The 18,650-nt window shown below is 39.5% G+C and overlaps 1 protein-coding gene and 1 long non-coding RNA gene across 2 annotated transcripts in view; both read left to right on the forward strand.

Annotated features, from left to right (window-relative positions):
- LOC124998664 (NACHT, LRR and PYD domains-containing protein 12-like) overlaps positions 1–15,080 on the forward strand; it is a 50,827-nt gene extending 35,747 nt beyond the window's left edge. Inside the window, exons 15-18 of the mRNA XM_047573108.1 lie at positions 12,858–13,031; positions 13,109–13,282; positions 13,424–13,470; positions 13,576–15,080. Of these exons, the coding sequence (XP_047429064.1) occupies positions 12,858–13,031; positions 13,109–13,282; positions 13,424–13,470; positions 13,576–14,105 (925 nt within the window). The 3' untranslated portion in view covers positions 14,106–15,080. The remainder of the gene's footprint in view (positions 1–12,857; positions 13,032–13,108; positions 13,283–13,423; positions 13,471–13,575) is intronic.
- LOC124998671 lies at positions 3,246–6,862 on the forward strand. The gene is made up of 3 exons (XR_007111086.1): positions 3,246–3,576; positions 5,114–5,224; positions 6,762–6,862. It is a non-coding gene; the product is annotated as an uncharacterized LOC124998671 (long non-coding RNA).
- Positions 15,081–18,650: the final 3,570 nt, after the last annotated feature.

Genomic DNA, 18,650 nt, shown 5'->3' on the forward strand with positions numbered 1-18,650 from the left:
AGACAGACTGTATCCTCTCCACACCTTCCACTCCACATTCACTGAACCTCTCTATCCTGGATTTGCATTTGGACAGTACTCCTATGTATCTCCTTATTTCAATTAGTCTCTTTTAATCGAGAAGAAGCCCGTTGTTGCCCATTCTCTAGACAGACTATTGCTATATTAATCATATGGTTTTATTCAGTGTCCAGAGGTCAATAGACTCTGGAACAATGTCTCGAGTATGATGTCGAAAATAATTGGAAAGGCCATCCCTTACTCAGTGTTTGCCTTCACTCAATGACACCTCGTCCTTAAAGCTAACTGTAAATGACAAGCATCTGTTGTTGAGCTCGCTTACATTATGCTAAAACATCAAATAATTAGAGAAAATTACTGTAAAATACTGTAAATATTTATGGTCTACCTTATCCACGGCCTGCACTTTCTTTATTTTAGTACTATGTTTTGAATGTTGTGCACACATTGCACATGCACATATTATATATACACTGCTTTTGGTTATTCTGTCTGTATATGTATATATCATGTGGATATACTGTGCTGGTATTATGATATCATCATGATGGAGGAGGTAGCACTTGTTCAGTTCTGTTTTTTCAGAGATGTTCTCCTTTTTTTTCTGAGAGATGTCTGTTTGGTCAATGTGAGGGTCATGGATCCCTGGATGGCAGAGGGAGGGGGAGGTGGTTTGGGTGGTGTGCGTCTTTGTGCGTATGTGTTTTTTTTTTTTTTTTTTTGTGTATATATTATTTATTTTTCCAAGGTTCTCTGCCCTGGTCCCATCATGTTGGGGTGTAAGCTATGAACAAATTAAAAAAATAAAAGAAATTGATCACAAAAATGAAGAATGGGAGGTCGAGGCTGCAGTTATCAGTTTGTCGTGTGACCCTGAAACATCCCTTAGTTATGCTGCTACAGGCCTAGGCTGTTGGGGACTTCCCATGATGCACTGAGCACCTGTCCTCTAATTTCTTTTCCTGTTTCCTGTTTCCTGTGTGTGTTTGCTCACTTGCTTGTGTGTTTGATTTTGCACTATAGTCTGTATCTATACTGACTCTAGATAGCGGACCACTTCCTGGACCATAAATCACTCCACATTCTTCATTGTTCATTAATATTACTGTATTTAAGTTACTGTGCAGAGACATCGGCAATACTTATAAAGGTAAACTAAAACCACTGTCAATACAGCAAACAAGAGCCAAAGGATAATTCACCCACTGGCTGCAGAGAACACACAAACCATTCATTCATAAAATCAAAAATATTAAAATTCATTCATTCTTTCAAGCATGCATACATGTTCTACTACTGTGTAGATGTTATCAGCTGCTTGTCCCTCTGTCCATCCTCTCTTCTCTTCTCTTTTCTCTCTTTTCCTGTTTCTCTACCTGCCCGGCCTCCAGCAGATGGTTCCCTCCATATTAGTGTAAGGTTCTGCTCAAGGTTTCTTTTCCTGGCCACCGTCTCCTTATCATTTGCAATGGGAGTTTCAGTCTCTGGGTTCTGTAAAGTGTCTTGAGACAATGCGAATTGTAACTGATGTTGTATAAATAAAGTCAAATTGATCTGATGAACTGTTGACCCTGAAAAGGAATTCAATGTAATAGAATATCAGTCTATATTAATTCAGTAACTGAAATGAGGTTGTAAATACGGATATGTAATACGTAGTATTGTATATATGCACAGATACGTAATATAATTTTCCTGAATAAACAAATACCAAAGTATAATATTTCTATTTCATTTGGTTGACTGATTTCTCTAAACATATTTTATATTTACATAGAATTATTTCCCATTAGTAAGTAAACGCATTGTCATGTCGAATGAGAGGAGGAGGAAGTGAAATTGTCTGACAAAGGTGGTGCATTTGTTTTGGAGTTACTCTTTAGTTATAACAGAGGCATCAGGACCACTGGCCTCACAGAACCCAGGAACCAAGAAAAACAGTGGTGGATGTAGACAACATCTAGAGAGTCTGGGTAAGAAATATATGAAATGTAATGTCGGGACTGAAGTATGAGATACTGAGCTGTTTCTGGCTGAGTTTGCTGTTACTGTCAAAGTCGAGGGTGTTGGACCCTCTACTTTGTTGGAGTTGTGCTGAGGCAAGAAAGGAATAGTGAGGGTCTGCTGGGAACGCCTGGTGGAAGAACCTGCCAAAGTGGGGGCCTCACCATTAATGAAGCGGCTGTTGTGAGTTGTGGCCGCAAGGTCACTGGTGCTGGTCATGATAAACTGTCAATGCTGAAGAAGGAGGTCTACAGGGTGTGGTTGGTCTGTGGGTCTCTAGAAGCAGCTGATGGCTAAGCGTACTGTGACCAGGGCAAAAACTCGGGCATGGGAGGAATTTGGTGAGGCTATGGAAGAAGACTATCAGCTATGGTCATCATGACATAATACGTTATTACATTATGCACAAAGCCGTTATTAAGTCATGAGCTCAGGATTTTATTTCATTATGAGCTGTTGTTAGATTTTGACCTTTTACTACATTTAAGTTATTACAGTATGAGTTTCTACAGGTACCTTCATGTCACTTTCTACCAACACAACACTCATTCCATCTTCTTTATTACCTTTTAGTTCTATCAATTTCTGCTCTTAGGGGCAATTAGACAGTATAACTTTTCTCGCTCAAATATAACACACCAATATATACACAACAATAATCTGAAAAACTGTACAACACGTTCTCAGCTCACTCAGACAGAAAGAGAGAATGAGTTTCAGGCAGGAAGTGGTAAGTTGAGCCACAACTGGCAGAAAAGGAGGAGTCATAACACTGTGCATATGTGGAGGTGGAGCTTAGTTCTTCCTCATCAGTCTATGATCAGGGAGAAACCGTTACACCACTGAGTATTTCTTTAATGTCCAACTACTGGGTCACAAAGCTATCATTTAGTTTAAAAAATAAAGAAACCCTTGGCAACCCTGCTTTAGAGACAACATCATCTCTTTTTCTCTCCTTTTGGACTGAACAGACCCTGAAGTCTCTTAGCAGGTAAACATGACATTAATAAGCTGATACACACAAGCTAACAGGCAGTATTAGACCTCAACACATACTGTATGCCTACCAAACTTTAACAACAGCTCTAACTGTGCACAGGGGTTGATTGACAACCTGCACTATTAGCTTGGTAGAGAGAGAGGGGAGGAGAAAGAGAGAGGCTGATCATAACACTGCAATACAAGAGAGGAGGAAGGGGGTGGGTTTCCTTGCTGAAATATTATGTTTAAAACACATACTCTCTACTATTGTGCTGATTTGTTTTGCCATCTTATCAAAGATAACCTTTTTTTTCAAGAAAAACAACTAGTAAAAGAAAAAGTATTTTTTTTTTTTATAAACTCTCTTTTAAAGGTGCTGGGACCACGTTCTACTTCCTCATCATGAAGCTGGGGTTATACTGTTGGTTTTACCTGTTTCCGGGCTGGTAGCAGATGTTGCTGATTGTTTCCACTTGTACATTCAGAAGTAAAGAACCATGGTGACACTCGAACCCAGGATTAAACCTAAAGTGATTTCTGCCTAAACTTTAAATCCACCTTCTAGTGCAGGTAAGATTTAAACTTTTACTTATTAGGACGCAGAACATCATTATTGTTGTTAAGTTGTTTATTGATGTTTATTTGGAGTCTTCTTACACTTCTCTCCTTAATGTTAAATATAAAAGTTATGTATTTTCCAATAATTCTGAGCTGGTTTCTGTCACATCTGAGTGAGAGTGTATGTCGATGGTTTCCTGGAACCTGTCAGAGTGTAAACAAGTCTGATCACATCTAATATAAAGTAAAACCACTTAATTGAATCTGATATTGTTGAAGCTGTAAATAAATTATTAAAAGTTCAAGGATGTATTTATGAAGGTTTCCCAGTCTAGAATATAATTATCATTTCATTTATTTATTTATTTTTCAGTTCAGTTTACTGGAACACTCAACAGGTTTAATTTCATTTTCAGTGACGCAGTTTATTTTGCTCAGATAATGTCGACATGATGAACTGATAAATGATATTAACTACTGAATGAATATTGCTGTGCAATTTTTTCTCATGCATGTTAAACAGATAGCTGATAGCATTTTTTAAACTACAAACCTATTCAGAATGTTTAAATATTCTATGTCACTTAAAAATGAAAGATTTATACACAGTATAATCCCAATTAAAAAAACATAAAAGCCACAATGATTTGAATATATTTTAGTGTCTTTTGAACCTTTGGTTCCTTCTCTAAATCAGTATCAGGCTCATCTTGGAAGAGTAGATCCAGGACCTGTTGGACATTCAGTCTCATTAAAACGGCAGCTCATCACTACGTTTATCATGTTATGACCCCCACCACCCCCTCCCAACCCAAACATATTCCAAATTGTTACTTTCTTCATTACTTTATTATATTGGTGCAGGTGCAGGTGCAGATCTCATGTCTGTGTGAAGGCACCGTCTGACCTCTGGATGACTTCTGTTCCCTTTATGCTCCATATACGATCACTTCTATGTTTTTTTGTTGGTATGTCAATATTTTGGGATTCCCCTGCCCCCACAAAGACCAGCAGGTGTCTGTGGGAAGCTGGGGAGATGTTTCGGGAACAGACAGTTCTTGTGACAGTGACGAGATCCCCTTGAACGTTTTCACCTCTTTCACATATGAAATGTAAAATTTGAGCCGTAACAGCCTCAGTGTGCCAAAAGTGTAGCACCTATAGAAAAATATATAAAAACAATATTTTTATTTGTTTGTATTTTGTGTCACTTCAGGAAAAGTCAAAAGTCAAATTTCAGGCTAAAAGAATGGTGTATAGGGTATTACTGCTGCTGTCAAAAGTCAAAACAGGTCAAATTAGACTCACACCAATGTACCAAAAATGGTCGAGATGATTCATTTACCCAGTGACCAGCATTATGTACAACGTCACCCTAGATGTGGTCAATAATACCTCTGACTACAAACTGAATAACTTTTCTCTGTTACATCCTCACTGATGTTTGGGTTGAGATCCTCTAGAATCAGATGATGAGTTTAGCATCCACCCATTACTATAGAATGATGTGTTGTGTTTGTGTTAAACATCTGTATGTATTGTGTTGAAGGTCAGAGAAACAGGAGAGGATGGACTCTCCTACAACCAGATGTGAATCCACAGTCAGTGAGTGGTGCGTGCTTGACCTTGATTTTGAAGTACAACATTCATCTGAAACAAAGTAAGTCAACACAATAATATGTCATAACACAATAGCATGAAGCATAAGTAGTAGCTGGAAGTATTAATGGATGCAAAATAAATATTTTCTTTTCAGTTGGGGTGTCCTTTATGTAGCCTTTACCTTGTCTGTGAAGGTTCTCAGTCATCCAGGTCATGGTAATCCAAAAAAGCGTTGAATAAGGTCAGCTGGACTTGCTGGAACACAAACTGGGAGTCATCAGAACTCTCCAGCACCGAGCACAGACTGTCCCCACCAGACAGGATGGCAAGGACAAGGAGGGAACACACATTAAACAAACCCTCAAGACATGCGGATATCCCAACTGGGCCTTTGTCAAAGGCTCAAAAAGATATCCCAGGAAGGACAGGGAAGAGGAACAAAACAGAAGGAAGAACATCACCATCCCCTACATAGCTGGGGTATCAGAGAAACTAAGGAGAATTTTTGGTAAACACCGCATCCCAGTTTATTTCAAACCTGGAAACACCCTAAGACGGAAACTGGTCCACCTCAAGGACAAAACACCTAGACAGAAACAGAGCAATGTAGTGTACGCGGTTCAGTGTAGCGAGGAATGTACAGACCTGTACATTGGGGAAACCAAACAACCCATACACAAGCGCATGGCCCAACACAGGAGAGCCAGCTCATCGGGAAACGACTCAGCAGTCCACCTCCACCTGAAGGACAAAGGACACTCCTTTGAGGATAACAACGTCAAAGTCCTGGCCAGAGAGGACAGATGGTTTGAGAGAGGAGTTAAGGAAGCCATCTATGTCAAAATGGAGAAACCTTCTCTAAACAGAGGAGGTGGACTGAGATTTAATTTACCAACTATTTATAATTCAGTTTTGACTTCTGTCCCAAAGAAGTTTCAACAACATTCACACATTGAGCCTCCAGGTTCCCATGGACAATAGCCTCGTTAGAGCTCTATTCATAGGGTAAGTTAGCCTAGGCACACAGTTCCCCCCATTCAAGGACAGGTAAGTATCAGCCAGTATGGTAATTAGTGACCCCAGTTTCTGGTCAAGCAAGTTTCTGGTGGGTGTTACCCACAGAGTTTTTCCTATTTAAACCTCAATTTCCCACTAGTTTATCAGAACTGAAGAAGCTACTCGGATGAGTGGCGAAACGTCTTCAAGAAATTCTACAAGTCCAGCTGACCTTATTCAACGCTTTTTTGGATTAGCCTTTACCTTCATTAATTGTTTGAAACAAGCAGTTTCAGCTCCTGTCACTTTAAGGCCTGTCCGTCTTTCTTTTGGTTGACAGTGGTAACCAGTTACTGTAAAACGTACTAAACTAGTACACCCAACAACATGGAGTATAGAACTTAATGCCAGTCTTAGAGTTAAATCTGAACTGGACATGGAAACTAAATGTCTCCTCAGAGATCAGGAGAGCTTAGAGGTTTTCTGTGTGATGAGGGATAAATGTTCACTGCTGTTTATATCTTTATATCAGATTTTGAAACTCAAGATACTCCAGCAACATCAGCATAAGTCAAACATCTGTATGTGTTGTGTTGAAGGTCAGACTCTCCTCCACCCAGTGCTGTGTCCATGAAGAGTGACAGATCCATGGTTGAACCTTTAAACTTTAAAGGACAATGTTCATCTGAAACAAAGTAAGTGAACACAGCAAACAAACACCATCTTGATCTGCACTGTCTCCTTCATTTATTTACTCTCAAAAAACAGCAGGTGATTTTATGAACTTAGTGTCATCAGGAGTATTACTGGATGATATAGAAGGGGAACTGCTTATTCCTAGCTCCATATAAAGTAGCTTTGCATCATTCACAATTCACACATATTCTTTTATCTTATACAGGCCCTTGTTCAACCCTACGATTCATCCATTGTATGAAACAAGCAGTTTTAGCCCCCTATGTGATGAAGGATTGTAACTGTTCATTCATCTGTATGTGTTGTGTTGAAGGTCAGACTCTACTAGACCCAGCTGTGTGTCCATGAAGAGTGACAGATCCATGGTTGAACCTTTTAACTTTAGAGGACAATGTTCATCTGAAACAAAGTAAGTGAATAAACCTTCTTATATTTAAGTTATCACCAGTACTGGATCATTAAATACAGGTTTTTAATGGTCAATGCTACATAAAACATTAAGGCTTAAACTGCTTTGTCTACTTCATTAATTTACTCTCAGCAAACAGCAGGTGATTTTATGAACTTAGTGTCATCAGGAGTATTACTGGAGTCAAAACAATGATATAAAGGGGGAACTGCTTATTCCTAGCTCCATATAAAGTGGCTTTTCATAATTCTCAATACACACATATTCTGTTCAACCCAACAATTCATCCATTGTATGAACAGTTTTAGCCCCTTGTGTGATGAGGGATTGTAACTGTTCATTCATCTCTATGTGTTGTGTTGAAGGTCAGACTCTCCTCCACCCAGCTGTTTGTCCATGAAGAGTGACAGATCCATGGTTGAACCTTTTAACTTTAAAGGACAATGTCCTTCTGAAACAAAGTAAGTGAACACAATAATATGTCATAATACGATAGCTATAAGCAACATCACATCAGAGTAAGAATACAACACCGATGCTAATGATGTAAAGTGTGAAAAGATGTCACACATGAAAAAGGAAAATCTTGTCAGACTGAACAGGACTCTATTCCTTAAATTTGTTGAGGAACACTCTCATCCTTTGATTCATACATACATCATCATTCTCCTCTCAGACTCCAGCAGCAAAGACCAGACTCACAGTTCTGAGTCTATGGAACAAATACTTGTTTATGTACAGAAATCCTGACAGAGAACATCATACTATGGTGTACAATGTTATACTTTGTTGTTTTATCACAATTTTCCCTAACATGGAACGTGTCTTCATGTAATTATGGTACTTATTTTTTTTACAGGGTTCAGCAGAGTTCAGAGGATCCCAGGGTTCAGTCTGTCCAGGAACAACCAACAGACCTGGACTCTATATTTATGGTGTGTATATAAACCCAGTCATTAAATGAAAGATCACTAATGAAATATTAACATAGTGGTTGAAAGAGTAACACAGTTTGTGCTGTGCTGTGAACATTGTACTTTTTGACCCATATCAGTCAATGTAATGTGACACACACCATTCAGACTAAAATTGTCCAGCTGTTGTAGATGAAAAGTGATGCTTTCAGTGTTTTTTTCTAGTTGTTTTTGTTTTTTAGTTATTTGTAGTTGTTACCGAAACATGTTCAATTTATCATTATATAATGAATACAGACACAGAGCAGTGGAGACTTAGCTTTGTTTCAAGTTCAATACTTAGTAGAAGATCTTTTCCCGCAAAGACTGCTTGAAGTGTGTTACCCAGAGATGTTCAACAGGGGGTCCGCACCCCCTGGTGGGTCATTTGGGATACTGCAGTGGGTCAGGAAACTTTTGGTTGATAGTTTTTCTTTTTACTGTAAATACATATTAATATGAATCTAACATATTTTAGTGAATGGATAAATGGGAGAAGGGCAGAAGATGTTATCTTTCAGTCAGAAATGCACACATTCACCAACTTTACTGCCAATAGCCAGGAGACATTGTTGTGAAAGATTCCACATCTCTTCATAAAACAGCCTTTTAGTTAATTACCAATTTTCTTTGGTGTCTTGAAAAAGAGAGGCACATATTAGAGCGGTGTAATTCCTACACGTTCCATCAAAGTTTGATGTAAATACCCTCAGATTAAAGCATAGAGTCTCCGTTTAAAGGCCACATTCAGTTTATAACTATAATGTGAATATTAGCTAAAATAGCAAAGACTGTATCAGCTTTCAAATTACATTGACCTGACTGTATACAAATACTTCTGCTTTTATATTTCTGCAGATCCTTAAAGAGAACATTATCAGGTTTGTGACGGATGAGTTGAAGAAATTCCAGCATCTTCTGAGTCTGGACCAAGAAACCTTAAAGAGTCAGAGGGAGGATGAGGAGGTGGATGGTGAAGAGAAAGAGCAGAAGAGCATCATCAGAGAGTCTTTACTGAACATCACTCTGCACTACATGAGGAAAATAAAGCTGGAGGAGCTGGCTGACTGTCTGCTGAGTAGTAAGAGGCTTTAGACAACTTTAACATTTTTTTAATATTTGCCAAAAAATATGTAATTTTCTGAGCTGAACACAAATACTTTTTATTCCTTAGAGCAGCGGTTTTCAAAGTTTGAGGCGTGCCTCCCCTGGGGGGCACCAGAGGATTTCAGGAGAGGCGCAGTGCGAGAAAAAATAAACCTGATAAAAAGTGTAAACATGTGGTTAGTTAACTAGAGTGCATGGGATGGGCAAAATAAATCGATTTTTAGTGACTCAATCTAGCTATGCTTAAAATCTCCTCCTCCACACTGGGTGGTGATATGTGTCTTTTTAGCAGGTTAATACAGCTCCCTTTAATGGTTGACCTAATATGTCATAAAATAAACAACTAGAATTGTTCATGGGTCAGACCGGTATTTAAACAACAACCAAATGGATAATACTTCAGGTTTTTAAATTTGTACATAATGCAGGCGCTACGTATGTTGTGGATAAGATGGAGTTATCCCTTAGGTGGTTTTTCTACCTCCTCTATTTACCTTTTTCTTCTGTGACTGGCTTTCTTGGATGTTTTTGTTCCAAGGTCACATGCCTGGAGCATGTGCACGCGCATTGTCTAGTTAAACTCGGATTAAGGCGTATAAATGGTGGAGAAAATCAATTTCTGATCGCATTATCTGTCTTAATCTGATATGGAGAACTTTAGCTGGAGCAATGTGTTTACATGCACTTAAGTTGAGCAGATAGAGTCGGATTAAGGCAATCATTTGTTTTTTCACATGCAAGTTAACATACTGTTATGTGCAAAGAGGTACTAGTTAACGACAGTATGCAACCATGTAAATTCATATATAAACTAATTTCTTTTCATGCTGAAACTAAGGACCAAAGTTTTGGACCAAGTATCAACAGTGACAGTAATAATAGTACAAAGAATAACATTGAAAATCCTGCCTTGGAGGGTGGAACAGCAGCAAATATGATGTTTATGAATCTAAGATTTACATTCTGTCTTTTATTCATTCAGGAACTTCTTCTCCACTGTGTCAACGTAAACTCAAATCAAATCTAAAGAAGAAGTTCCAGTGTGTGTTTGAGGGGATTGCTAAAGCAGGAAACTCATCCTTTCTGAATGAGATCTACACAGAGCTCTACATCACAGAGGGAGAATCATCAGAGGTCAATAATGAACATGAGGTCAGACAGATTGAAACAGCTTCCAGGAAGAAAGATGAACCGGAAAATAGGATCAAATGTGAAAACATCTTTAAACCATCAGCTTACACAGATGAACCAATCAGAACAGTGATGACAAAGGGAGTGGCTGGCATTGGGAAAACAGTCTTAACACAGAAGTTCACTCTGGACTGGGCTGAAGACAAAGCCAACCAGGACATCCACTTCATATTTCCATTCACTTTAAGAGAGCTGAATGTGGTGAAAGAGAGAAAGTTCAGCTTGGTGGAACTTGTTCATCACTTCTTCACTGAAACCAAAGAAGCAGGAATCTGCAGCTTTGAAGAGTTCCAGGTTGTGTTCATCTTTGACGGTCTGGATGAGTGTCGACTTCCTCTGGACTTCCACAACACTGAGATCCTGACTGATGTTACAGAGTCCACCTCAGTGGATGTGCTGCTGACAAACCTCATCAGGGGAAACTGCTTCCCTCTGCTCGCCTCTGGATAACCACACGACCGGCAGCAGCCAATCAGATCCCTCCTGAGTGTGTTGACATGGTGACAGAGATCAGAGGGTTCACTGACCCCCAGAAGGAGGAGTACTTCAGGAAGAGGTTCAGAGATGAGGAGCAGGCCAGCAGCATCATCTCCCACATCAAGACATCACGAAGCCTCCACATCATGTGTCACATCCCAGTCTTCTGCTGGATCACTGCTACAGTTCTGGAGGATGAGTTGAAAACCAGAGAGAGAGGAGAACTGCCCAAGACCATGACTGAGATGTACATCCACTTCCTGGTGGTTCAGGCCAAAGTGAAGAAGGTCAAGTATGATGGAGGAGCTGAGACAGATCCACTCTGGAGTCCAGAAACCAGGGCGATGATTGAGTCTCTGGGAAAACTGGCTTTTGATCAGCTGCAGAAAGGAAACCTGATCTTCTATGAATCAGACCTGACAGAGTGTGGCATCGATATCAGAGCAGCCTCAGTGTACTCAGGAGTGTTCACACAGATCTTTAAAGAGGAGAGAGGACTGTACCAGGACAAGGTGTTCTGCTTCATCCATCTGAGTGTTCAGGAGTTTCTTGCTGCTCTCTATGTTCATTTGACATTCATTAATCATGGTGTCAACAAGATGGGAGAACCACAAAATTCCTGGTGGTCCTTTTTTGGGAGCAAACCTGACCTGGATCATCTCCACCAGTGTGCTGTGGACAAGGCCTTACAGAGTCCAAATGGACACCTGGATCTGTTCCTGCGCTTCCTCCTGGGTCTTTCACACAAAACCAGTCAGAGTCTTCTACATGGACTGGTGAACGAGGGGGGAAACAGACAAACGACCAACATAGAGACAGTGAAGTACATTAAGAAGAAGATCAGTGAGGATCTTCCTCCAGAGAGAAGCCTTAATTTGTTCCACTGTCTGAATGAACTGAAGGATGAATCACTAACAGAGGAGATCCAACAGTACCTGAGTTCAGGAAGACTCTCAGAAAGGAATCTCTCTCCTACTCAGTGGTCAGCTCTGGTCTTTACATTACTGTCATCAGAAGATCTGGATGAGTTTGACTTGAAGAAGTTTTCCGCTTCAGAAGATGCTCTGCTCAGGATGCTGCCAGTCACCAAAGCCTCCAGAAGAGCACTGTGAGTGACAAAGTTTGCAATGTTCAGTCAATTTTTACCAAACTTGATATTTACCTTCATACAAAATCAATCAACAGATCATTAAAATGTGGTTAAGGAACATATTTATACACATCCAACACATAAATAGTCAGTCAGTCAACGAGAAGTCAAAATCAGAAAACATAATCAGTTTGAAAAATTACCTCATTCATGTACAGTACTTCAAATAATAGGATTTAAACATTGCCAAGAGAAACAAAGTAATCAAATGTAAAGGTTTTGTACAATAAATGAAACTGAAAAGGTGCAAATTGCCTTGAAGCAGTCCTGCCAAAGTTAGTACACATGCACTGAGGGTAAAATCATCAAAACTGCTCCACGTATTTCATGTTAAAAAACTAAAAGTCTGTTGGACACCTACTATATGTATGACAAGTAATTATTCCAGACACTGTTAAAATGCACATGAATAAATCCCAGGTCCAAAAGCTTCCCAGCAAAACATTGAATTATCACAAGATGGTTTAAATGTTATTTACTTCTCCTGACTTGTTGACTTTACACAAATTTATTGTGCATCATGCATTTTACAGTAGTTGTAGTATTAACATAAAACCAGAGAAGGTAATTTGGAAGTTGTGTCCAAAACTAAGATTTTTTTCTGGTTTCTGTTTTGTAGAACAACAAATCAGTGAAGTGTAGTTAGTGAGACAAACATGGATCAGCTACTGACAGAAAACCTCATTATGTCCCCTTACTTTCTTCTTTTCAGGTTGAGTGATTGTAACCTGTCAGAGAGAAGCTGTGAAGCTCTGGCCTCAGTTCTCAGCTCCCAGTCCTCTTGTCTGAGAGAGTTGGACCTGAGTGGTAACGACATGAAGGATTCAGGAGTGGAGAATCTTTCTGATGGACTGAAGAGTCCAAACTGTCTACTGGAAACTCTCAGGTCAGGAGTTAGTAAATCCTGATTTACACAAACATGCTATGACTTACTCTTATGACTTACTGTTTATATCTGTGTAGTTTGTCAGGTTGTCAGGTCACTAAGGAGGGCTGTTATTTTCTGGCCTCGGCTCTGACCTCTAACCCCTCACATCTGAGAGAACTGGACATGAGCTACAATCATCTAGGAGACTCAGGAGTGAAGCTGCTGTCTGATATAAAAGAGAATCCAGACTGGAGACTGGACACACTCAAGTATGAACACACAACATTTATCCATTAAAACTGTGATAGAATTCATATAGGATGGAAAATTCTTGAGGAAATGTTAATAGATACACTTCTTTCAGAATTAGATGAAGTTGAAGATAACAAGATGAGCCTTCTTCTTTTCAGGGTGGACCATGGTGGAGAGCAGAGAATGAAACCTGGTCTGAGAAAGTGTAAGTGTGTCTTTGGTTTGTAAAAATAATTAAATTTATCATAGTCGCACTTTTCATTTAATAAACCTAGGACACTAACACTGATCTGTGTGTTTTCTCAATCAGATGCTCATAAACTCACTCTGGATCCAAACACAGCAAACTGGTACCTCCTGCTGTCTAATAACAACACAAAGGCAGAGGTACTAAAAGAGAGGCAGCCATATGATCCTTCTCCAGAGAGATTTGACGTCTGTCAGGTTCTGTGTACGGATGCAGTGACTGATCGCTGTTACTGGGAGGTTGAGTGGGAAGGAGACGTCCTGATAGCAGTGACTTATAAAACAATCAGAAGGAGAGGAAATGATGAAGACTGTCGGTTTGGGAACAACAATCAGTCCTGGAGTCTGCGGTGCTCTGAGAAGGGTTACTCTGTCTGTCACAATAAAACAGAAATTAAGTTTCCATCTTCATCCTCCTTTTTAACTAACAGAGTATCAGTGTATGTGAACTACTCTGCTGGAACCATCTCCTTTTATGAAGTTTTTAATGACAAACTGCTTCCTCTCCAAACCTTCCACTCCACCTTCACTGAACCTCTCTACCCTGGATTTGGGTTTGGAATCAACTCCTCTGTGTCTATTTGTGAGCTCTAGGCAAATATTCACCCTGCTGACTGAATACAGCTGTTGAGTGAAAAGTTTGAACATTTAAGCGCTTTGCTTAAGGAACCTCAGCCATGGAGGTAAATCAGTTGCCATCTGGTGAACTCTGAGCAGTAACAGAGCACGTGACCATTCTCACAATAGCTCTCATTACTTGTATATACTACTGTTCAAGTTTGTACATATCTGCTTCTATTATTATTTCATTCTATGTATATATGTTGTACAGTTTTTCTACCCTTTTATTTGATGTTTAAGAGGTGTGTCTTGATTGAAATATGCACACATACTTGACTGATTCTGATCTGACCCTGCTGACATCTTATCATAATAAACATATCAGTCTATAAGAGGGGTTGTACCAACTCTTGTGCCATGACGCTTTAAGCATTGTATCGACTAGTCACTGATCATGTGACAATAACAACATGGACGCCTCCTACTTTAGTCAGGTGAGGAGTCAGGTGAGGAGTCCAGTGGGTCGTTGGCTTATCAATCGGCATATAGTCTATATGCCAATCTATATTCACTATATATATCTGTAGTGCACTGTATTAATAAGAACATGTGTTGATGTTATGTTTATGTTATGTGTTCTATTAGTTGACATTCTTGCTGTAGTTGTCTCTTAGCGTGTTTTGTTTTTGTCCTTGATGTCAGTGAATGCACCATGGGAGAGACAGAAGTTATGGCAGAGCTGAGTTTGCTGAGTGAGAGCCACAGATTAGAAGTGTCAGACTGACAGTGTTCAAGGTGTTGGTAGTATCCTGTGTAAAAGACTCGCAGTTTATTTTGTGAGAGGCTATAAAATGTTATAAGTGATCAATTAACTGCTCTTTTCTATTGTAAATGCTTTCATTCACTCCATTTTGTACTTATATCTTTTTGATGTTAGCCATGTGTTCTGTGTGCTGTATACCACTGGGAGAATTCAATTAAATAATAAAGGTGGAGACTTCAAGTAAACCTTTCTCTGCTCTGATATTATATTGTTTTATTTGAAAGAACCAGAACTGGGCTGGAGGTCCCAAGTAACAGTCATGAAACTTCCAGTATTCTGTAAAATGTCCATGATATCAACATCAAAAGGCATCAACAGGATTATCAACATATGGTCTTGGTTATGGAGATAGTTCTGTTCATATATGCAGTATCTTTCCTATTATGATTGTTTGATGATAAAAGCTTTCTGGACCACACACATTGCACCACCTAGTGGAAGGCTGATTTAATACCCTTGTTATAATGAGTATAAACAGGCAGGTATTCATGAACTGAGTTGATTATTTTTCTGTCTATTTGGTGTATTCAGTAAGATTACAGAACACTTGTCAGTCTCCAATGTTGTGCGTTGTCCAACACTCAATCATCTACTATAGATTCAGTGTTGTGTCAAATAGGAGACCTTTGTCAAAGAAAGCCCCTGGCAGTTGTTCAATCAGCCTGGTGGAGTCTTCTCTTTGGAGTCTCGAAGAAATTGTCAGGAGTCAGCATTCAGAGCATCAGAGTGATCTCCATTGCCAGGAACAAAGGAGAGTAACATTACAGTGCACACAAAGTTCACCGCAATCCTACTGTAAAGTGTAAGGGTCTTTGTTCTTGTCTTTTATGCTGTTGGGACTTCACAGGTCTCACCTTTCGTCGATCCCCTACATTTGGGGTACACCCTTATACCACCCCTTCATATTAACCAATCACACCATTAGAAATTGTCATCATTACTGTTGCTGGGGCTTAGTGGCCTTGAGAGCCTGGTGCTCATTCTTCTGTACCATCGAGACTTTTCCAACTACCTTTTATTTTTTTAAGGTTCATCCTAACTTACATTACACCATTAGCTTCAGAATTACCAGGTGTCCAATTTTGTAAAGTCATTCCTGCCCATTTACACCCTTATTTTCTAATCCACTTCTAAGCTTATTTAAAAAATAATAATAAAGTTTATTACAAACAAACTGAATTTTACCAAGTGCAATAAGTGCAACTGTCTTCTACATATCATGTGCCCTTACACACATGCTCTTGTGAGGTGTACAGTAGATATACTTTTGGTTTCAGTGCTCTCCCTCTGTTCCTGTAGCATATGCCTGGTTTAGGCTCATCATATCACACATCATCTTATAATCAAACTAATGACATTATAATCAGACATATCATTGTAATCAATATAATATTATGATCATATATAATCAAATTAATAGCCCTGCGATGGGCTGGCAACTTGTCCAGAGTGTACCCCGCCTTTCGCCCGATGCCAGCCAGGATAGGCTCCAGCAGTGAGGATTAAGTGGTGGAAGATGAGACGAGAGGAGATAATCAAATTAATGACATTATAATCAGACATATCAACATAACATTATAATCAAACATGACATCATTGTCATCTGCTTGCATTTTTCATTTACCTTCTTCTTAGCACATCGCAGGTTTTAAAATTATACTACACAATACCTCATGAATGTTCTGGTTTAGTTTCAAACAACTGAGAGAGAAGCTGATTCTAGTAGGTTTTCATGATGGAGGCTGTGGTTTCTTGAGCTATTGAACTGACACATGTTCCTAATATTCTCACACTGTAGTCAGTGGAGTACACTAAATGACAGAAATACTTTGTCATTAAATCCAGTCTAACAGCACCATAAACTATATCCTTTAATTAAGTGATACACGCACAAGCTCTATTAGCCTTATACGCCAACACCTCAACCCTCACCCTCACCCTAAGCCAACAGCTGCAGTAGAAACTGTGCACAGTGGTTGATCCACAACTTGTACTATTGACTTGAGTAGGGGAGGGAGGGGTAAAACAGAGAGGTGGATCATACCATTGCAAGGAGAGGGGTGGCATTTCTTCAGTGAAATATTATGTTTAAACCACATATTTTCTACTATTGTGCTGTTTGTTTGTCATCTTATCAACAATAATCCTTTAAGAAAAACACCTGGTAAAACGCTTTTTTGTTCCCAACTCTCTTTTAGGGCTGTTGGGCAGTTGTACTTTTTTGTAGTTTCATTTTCAGAGCAGTTACACAATTCAACAAGATGAACAAGAATAAATGAGTATTAATGTTTATGTTTATTTTTTTTTTCTCTGTTTCAGAAATGCTTTATAACAACACACAAAAGAGGAATTATAATTATTATTATAAATAGTCTAGTTGTAACTGAGAAGTATAATTTGATCAAGGACGATTCATATGTGATAAACAACAGGGTGATGTGTCACAGCCTGTATGAGGAAATATTTGAATGAGACAAGGAGAGAGAGAAAATGGCGCAGGTCCTGCTGTGACCTGTTCAGGTGTGGTACATACAGTATGTAATAAGAGCTTAGCTCCGCCCTCAGAAACCTGAAATCAACGAAGAGAGACACAGAGGAAAGAAAACACTGGAACCACAAATATGTCCTTGTTACGTCCCAGCTCGAGAGGCGCAACATAAAAGTGGAGACACATGATGGAGTTTCAAAAAGTATTTATTTTACAAGAAGGGCCAGAAAAACAGGTGAGCCATGGTGAGCTTCTGCAGTGGAAAAGTCATCCCCATGCTTCTTCAACAGGCCTTTTAGTCAGTCTTCTCAGGTGTGGCTGATTAAGGTGATTAGGCACAGGCCAAACACACCTGTATAGCCAGTGAAAATGCAGAGGGCGTAACACCTCCACCCTCAAAAGGGATCCTCCAGGAGCCCTAAAAATTAACAAAAGCCCCTCTGCAATCATGCCTCATGGTTCAAGAAAAGAAAATATCGATGCCCTTACAGTCACAAATTCTACACCAAATACAAAGACACACTGTGACCCATAACATAGCGCACAGTCACAAACCAAATGATTACTTAAACCAAGTTACTAACTTGAACTAAGATTAGCAACAAGTAATCTTAACACAATGAACTGTCCTCACCACCGCCTAATGGTCACACACGCAATTTACAAATACAAAAAAGCCAAATGACCCAACACAACGAATGTGGCACCTCAAACAAAGTTACTGCCTTCACCCAGCTAGTAACATCACAACAATAGCCACCAAAATTGGGCTGACTTCAACACTAAAAGGTCACAAACACAAAACAAAGCACCTGCATTTGCTGAGTTTCACACAGTGGGCACGTTCACACAAAACTGCTCCTTTTAGCTCACCGAAAATATTCCAATCTTGATAAAGAACACAGTAAAACCAAGACCAGTGAATTCTACCACAGGCCACCGCAACATCAGAGGTCGTTGCTCATGGATTGACTTCCCAGAACTTAACTGGTTTCCTCTCTACCTCAGACTTAACTTCTACCTAACTAGTCCTCACCTAGTCTTCGTCGGCTTTCCCGGGCACGCCAGGGGCCACCCCAGGGTTACCGCACAAAAATAATAAAGTGGTGATGGTCCCACCAACACCCGGAGGCTTCCTACACCAGACAAGTTCACGTGTCAACATGAGCAACAACCGACCTCTCAGAAAAACATGACAGCCACAGCAATTAAAGCTTCAGGTAATCTCTATTCTCACCCCAAGAAAAAACTCCAGCATACGGTCTCC

Source organism: Mugil cephalus, chromosome 21 (genome assembly GCF_022458985.1).
Source record: "Mugil cephalus isolate CIBA_MC_2020 chromosome 21, CIBA_Mcephalus_1.1, whole genome shotgun sequence".
Taxonomy (NCBI): domain Eukaryota; kingdom Metazoa; phylum Chordata; class Actinopteri; order Mugiliformes; family Mugilidae; genus Mugil; species Mugil cephalus.